The sequence below is a fragment of the Salvia miltiorrhiza genome, chromosome 2 (genome assembly GCF_028751815.1).
Source record: "Salvia miltiorrhiza cultivar Shanhuang (shh) chromosome 2, IMPLAD_Smil_shh, whole genome shotgun sequence".
NCBI lineage: Eukaryota > Viridiplantae > Streptophyta > Magnoliopsida > Lamiales > Lamiaceae > Salvia > Salvia miltiorrhiza.
This window is the reverse complement of record NC_080388.1, coordinates 60,756,214-60,762,226: the sequence shown is the minus strand read 5'-3', so window position 1 is coordinate 60,762,226 and position 6,013 is coordinate 60,756,214. Positions and strand designations below refer to the sequence as shown.

At 38.5% G+C, this 6,013-nt stretch overlaps 1 protein-coding gene across 1 annotated transcript; it reads right to left on the bottom strand.

The window, feature by feature from the left end:
• Nucleotides 1–3,046: 3,046 nt before the first annotated feature.
• Nucleotides 3,047–5,498, bottom strand: LOC131009830 (uncharacterized). The gene is made up of 6 exons (XM_057937236.1): nt 5,289–5,498; nt 4,837–5,004; nt 4,616–4,702; nt 3,590–3,724; nt 3,373–3,483; nt 3,047–3,169 (listed from the first exon to the last, which is right to left on the bottom strand). Exons 1-6 carry the CDS (start codon nt 5,496–5,498, stop codon nt 3,047–3,049), a joined length of 834 nt encoding a protein of 277 aa, XP_057793219.1.
• Between the last annotated feature and the right edge of the window lie 515 nt (nt 5,499–6,013).

Genomic DNA, 6,013 nt, shown 5'->3' with positions numbered 1-6,013 from the left:
AGACAATTACTAGTTGTCCAGGCACTGTTCCGATATTTACTCTTTTCATGCTTTACTCTCTTGTTATTCTCTAAGTCTTTTTCTGATTGCAGGATAAAGGTTATCGTGTTTAGGGAGAACTGGTGTCCTCTGTTCAGTTTTGCAATCTGAAATCCATGTTATTTTCTTCTTGCCTTAGGAACTCAATTGTAAGGTTTTGGCATCATCAAAAAGGGAAAAATTGTTAGGACACAAAAAGATATATCCAACCTCCTTGTTTTGATGATACTAAAACTGGTAGAAAGTCTATCTAGACTAATACTATTTTCCAGACTTAAGTATTTTGGTCTATATTAGTTTAGATTGAAGCGGCAAAGACCGAAGACCAGTGTCTGAAGTAGCCAAACTGAAGATTGAAGAACATTTAACTGAAGCATGAGTTTTAAGATACATGATCAGCGGAGCCGACTGATGAAATGGCACTAAAGTCTATTTGACAACATTCGGACTGATATCTTGGAATGCTTCAGTCAGTTCCACAAGAAGTCAAAGTAGTCAAACGACGTACAAGGTGAATTTAACGCAAATGACAGAAGCATTAAATGCTAAAGATAGGAGATCGTCCTTCCTAACACAAAGCCTCTCTCTCCGTGTCACTTCAGCCTGCAAACACCATCTTCAAGCGAAAGAAGACGTTATCTCTTTTAGCTTTATGGAGAACAGAAGATTGAAGACTTGAGACCAAATTCAAGTATGTCTCACAACGGCAATTTTTGAAGAACATCTTCTCCAACGGATCTATTCAGGGCATTGTCTATAAATAGGCTCAACGTTCAAATTCACTCTTACCGATTCAAACACACAAGTTGAACCTCTGCCAAATTTGCAACTCAGCCTACTCACTATCATCCGAAGTTTGAATCGAAAAAGAGAATATTTAAAGCTCAAAATCAGATTCCTGATTACCTACATTCTCTTAGAACTCTTAGGCAATATATTGTAAACCTTTAGCCTAAGCACTTATTACAGAGAGCTTGTTATTTGTAATTTAGTTGGAAGATCAAACCCATTTTCAACCGAGCGAAAAGATAGTTTGAGTGATAGAGTTATAGATGGTTGTCTAGACTCGAATAGCTCTCAGCCCCCGCAAGCAAGACGAGTGAAGTCTTAGCGTATTTGCGAGATCGAGAAAAGAGAAGAGAAATCTAACCCAACGTGTTGGTACTGAAACAATTTGAAACAGTTGTTTCAGTCATAAGATTTGTTGTGCACTTGTAAGCACAAGCGAGTACTCGTCGGCCTGATCGATTGACAATGGATGTAGGAACATGTTTCCAAACCACGTAAAAATCTTGTGTCATTTACAGCTTTCAGTTTTTCTTCCTTGCTTGACTGAACTTTTTTATAATCTTCTGAAACTCCTTTGAGTGACCTTTCATCTTTTCAGTCTTATCTTTGACACCTTCAGTCGAAAGAAAAAGTTTGAAAAAGCTTACTAGTGTATCCCCCCATACACCAGTTCTATAGCACCTCGGGACCCAACAGGTGCAAGGGTTGAGTATTGTCAGGCAGATTTGAAAGTTCGTGTCTAAATTCAAAATCGTGGAAAGTTGGTGAATTTATAGCAAATTAACCCTATTTTAAATAACAATGTAAGATTAAAAATGACACTATAACATTTTAAAATATTATAGTGTCATTTATATAATTGAATAATGTCTATTATAAGCAATGTCATTTATATAACTGAATAGTATCATTTACACGATTTGGGTCAGGATGCGGGTTTGAATTAACATACGGGTCAAGATTTAGGTACGGATCAACCCGAGTGTACGGTATATCCGGATGTACCGGAGATTTTGTCACTACTAGAAAAACGCTCATAGATAACGGATTTTATCCGTTATCTATGAGCAAAAAAACCGTTGTGTATAGTGGTGTTATCTATGATACGTATCATAGACAACGGTTTAAAAACCGTTATGTATGTGAGAATAGATAACGGTACGAGACGCTCATACATAACGGTATGAAACCGTTATCTATAAGGATTATACATAACGGTTTATACCGTTATGTATGAGGATTTTTCCGTTATGTTTTGTATTTTTTTTGTTTTTTTTCCTATCATAGTTAACAGTTTTTTTTCTATACATAACGGTATGAAACCGTTATCTATAATGATTATACATAACGGTTTATACCGTTATGTATGAGGATTTTTTCGTTATGTTTTGTATTTTTTTGTTTTTTTTCCTATCATAGTTAACAGTTTTTTTCCTATACATAACGGTATGAAACCGTTATCTATAATGCTTATACATAACAGTTTATTACCGTTATATATGAGAATTTGTCCGTTATTTTGTATTTTTTTTTTGTTTTTTTCCATCATAGTTAACAGTTTTTTTTACTTCTTATAACGGTTTTTGCACCTTTTATAACAGTTTTTTTGCACTTTATATAATTGTAGTATATTTTTAAATTTTGCAATTTTTATAAAACGACAAAATGATAAAATCAACAATAACAATATTATATATCATCCAAAATATTCATACATTATCATCCAATTAAATATAATGAAAACTTCACATATATTCTATTTAGCTAGATGTTTAATTAAAAAATATTACAAATGCGCGCAACTTGCTAGACATTTGAAACGACGTTCTCTGCTTCAGCCTTCTCGTTTGTAGTAGTCCTCATAGCGAGTTCACCTGCAAAACATAGCCAACCCGAGCTTCTTAAATAAAAGAAATATGAAAGAGATATTTCAACTCTGCTCTCTCTCACAACGTTACATATATACCGTATAGTTGAATATAGTCCGAGGGAATGAAGAAGGGAATGAAGCTTATAAATGAGTCACCTGTTGCCTGTTGGTGACACATGTGAGTGAATATGCTTTTTAAAAAGTCATGTAATAAGTGGCTTCTCCTATTTGCACAGACAAACAGCCTAACAAGCTATACAAGATACAGCAATTAATTCAAAACAGAGCTCCTCTCATTGAAATATACAAGATACAACTCTTGTTGGGCATGAAAGCATAAAAGACATGTTAATGTGCGTTCAGAGCATTCAGAATGAGAAAGACAATGCAAGAAAGAGATGATGATGATGATGGATTCATATCTAGCATCTGAGCATTTATATGATCTGAAAGCCATTCAATATTCAGCTCCTGGCATACAGTGGAAGATTATTAATTAACACAAATTGAGAAGTGCCTCAAAATATCCCTGACCGAAAGTAAGGTTTGAGAAAGAACAATAATCAAGGTTATACATAGCAGCCAAGAATACAACTATTAGTAGTAAATTGTATACTATGAAATTGAATCTGAAAAAAGGCAAAATAAAAAATCTTTCACCGAGAGAGAATTACCTTGCAAATAAGCTCGCCCTGGAATCCCCCAGCAATCAACAAATTGTCACGGACAGCCAGAGTACTAACTTGAGTTTGAGTAAATCCTTCTAGCAAACTTCCAGGGTGTTTCTATAAAAGGAGATAATATCAGTCAGCGAAATTATATAAGTACAAAGGAAGCATAGAGCCCAAAACTTAAATTACTCAGCATATGATCATTTAGGAAGAGATGCACCTCTGCCGGAGCCACATGCCCAGAGACATTAAGAACTTCAGTCTTTTTGGAACTTAATGAAGACCAGTGAATAATTGAGTAATGCGACATGAGGTAAACATCATGCTTTGATGTTGACCAAACAAGGTTCCTCAACTGCGATCACAGTTACAGAGGGAAACTCAGAAACCATGTATTCAATATAACCAACAATGATGCTCAATATATCTCCAAAGAAAAACAATGATGCTCAATATACATTGAGAAAATATTCAGCATGTTCTTATGCATCTCAATTAATCTCATTGTGAAACTGGATCTACAAGAAAAGTGAAGATATCACAGCACGGAGAGAATCCATTTAGTACATTTCACATTTAGACTTTGTCAATGTGCTGTAACAAAATCATGGATGCACATCCAAACACATCTAACATGAGAAACTCTCCATGGAAGCAAAATATCATTACATCATTCTAGACTTTACAACAAACTTCATCCTAGCAGATGAGAACATTGCAATCCCTCAGTTAGTCTCATCCAAATAGAGAGAGCACACAAACAGAATCAAGTGAGCAAAAGAGGCTGGTACCCAGCACGTAGCAAATAAGAAAAATGGAGGACGACAAAAGGCCAGATAACTCCTGGCATTACACCAGAAACTTTTAATCTCAGGTTATGCGTCAGCCACATAATGACATACTTAATCTACCTAAGACTCCAAAATTAAAATAGGTCTAAAGTAATAGAAAACTAAACATATAAATTAGACTAAAAAAGTAAATCACAATTTGAATCATTCAAGATGCCTGCCAATGCAAATTCATTCTTCTCTTTACTCTAAATTCAAGATGTATGCAATCAATTAGGCAGAACTGGACAAACTAAGTGCAGCATGATCTTGGAATGCATTCCTACAAGGAACAGCAGGTTTCAAAGCAACCATTGACCACACCAACTCTAATACTTATAAACCTTGGCAAAGTTTCAACTTACAGCCGTTAAAATGAACAACAGACATCAAAGAAGAATACAACCCATAATTACCTGAAAATGAAGAATGGTTGATTTTACTGATCTGGTGTTCTGCCAGAATTCATAATACGCTCCACCTTTCCTAGTTACTTTGCATTCCTAAGAAATTCAGAACAGAACCAAACTTTATACATGCTTTAGAATCAATAATACAATATTTTATAACTTCTAGAATCACAAAAGCAAGCTAACTAACTAACTCTATTCAGCTATCATTAAAGACTGAACGTTACCTTTTCTGATTCCTCTCCGGAGTGGAGCACATTCTCATAATTCTTGTACTGTTCTAGTCTAGTCTGTCTATACTTCTCCCTAGATATGCTTCGCCTCTCCCATGGAATTCCTTGGATATCCTTCCCTCTTCGTGCCTCAGCAGCCGAAGTATCAGTGATCTTATTGTCCTAATCCCACATTCAAGTTATCTCATATCGCCAATAATGAAACCAACAAGAAAAACAATGAAAAAGATAAAGTGCAGTGATATCAATGAGTTTGTAATCATAAAATTTATTTCATTTATCTTAGTCTTTAATAGTGTAATATATCTAAAAATCTGGACTTAATAGCGTCAATATGTTCAAATCCTTTTATAGATTAATTTGGGGAAGCCTCTTTCTAGATTTGAGCCCAAATTTAGCAAAAAATCAAGTCCTGATTGGAACAACACAAAAATGAAGAAATAAACTTCCCTGAACGGTGGAGGAGGGCAGGGCTCGCTCCGGCAGACAGCGGGGTTGAGATTGGAGCTGGGGCCGCGCGGCAGTGTCTGGAAACTGACGGTGGTGACAGAAAAAGGGCGAAGGTGACTGGGCGGCGGGAGACGGTGGCAGGAGGTGTTTGGCGCTGCTGGTATGGTGTAAATCGCGCCGACTGGTGGCTCTTCCTCGGCGTTCATGATAGGAACGATGGGTGGCGCATGAAGCCGCCTTGTGTAGATGCCGGGAGATGGTGGGGGGCAGCGGTTCTGGAGTGGGTCGCGGTGGTGTTGCGCTGCGACGAAGGCGGCTGGGCTGGTGCTGTGGTGGTCGGACAGGTGGTGCGGCCGGAAGAGGGAGTTCAGCGGCGGATTGAAGCTAGGGCATGGCGGCGGAAAGGAGCCGCTGTTGTCGCCGGAGTATGGAGAGAAGAGGGGGCTTTGGGCTGCGCTCGGAGGCGGCGGCCTTCCCGCCGTGCGGTCGACGGGAATCGGCAGGGAGGTGGCTGTAGATTATAGATCTAGGATTTCAGGCGCGGTGTGGTGTGCGTGCATTTGAGTCAGAGAGAGAGGAGATTAAGAGGGAGACGAGGGTGGGCGGCGCGACGCAGCGACAAGGGTGGGCGGCGACGGGCCGGCGCGGGGCAGCGGCGCCGGCGGCGGAGTCGAGAGGGGAGAGAGAGAGTCGAGAGAGACAGGGAGGACGCAGGAGGAGG

Coding starts and splice junctions, on each gene's coding strand:
- LOC131009830 (XM_057937236.1), bottom strand. CDS start 5,498: ATGAACGCCGAGGAAGAGCCACCAGTCGGCGCGATTTACACCATACCA. Junction 3,725..4,615: donor CAACCATTCTTCATTTTCAG/GTAATTATGGGT, acceptor CTGTGATCGCAG/TTGAGGAACCTTGTTTGGTC. Junction 3,484..3,589: donor GGCATGTGGCTCCGGCAGAG/GTGCATCTCTTC, acceptor CTCCTTTTATAG/AAACACCCTGGAAGTTTGCT.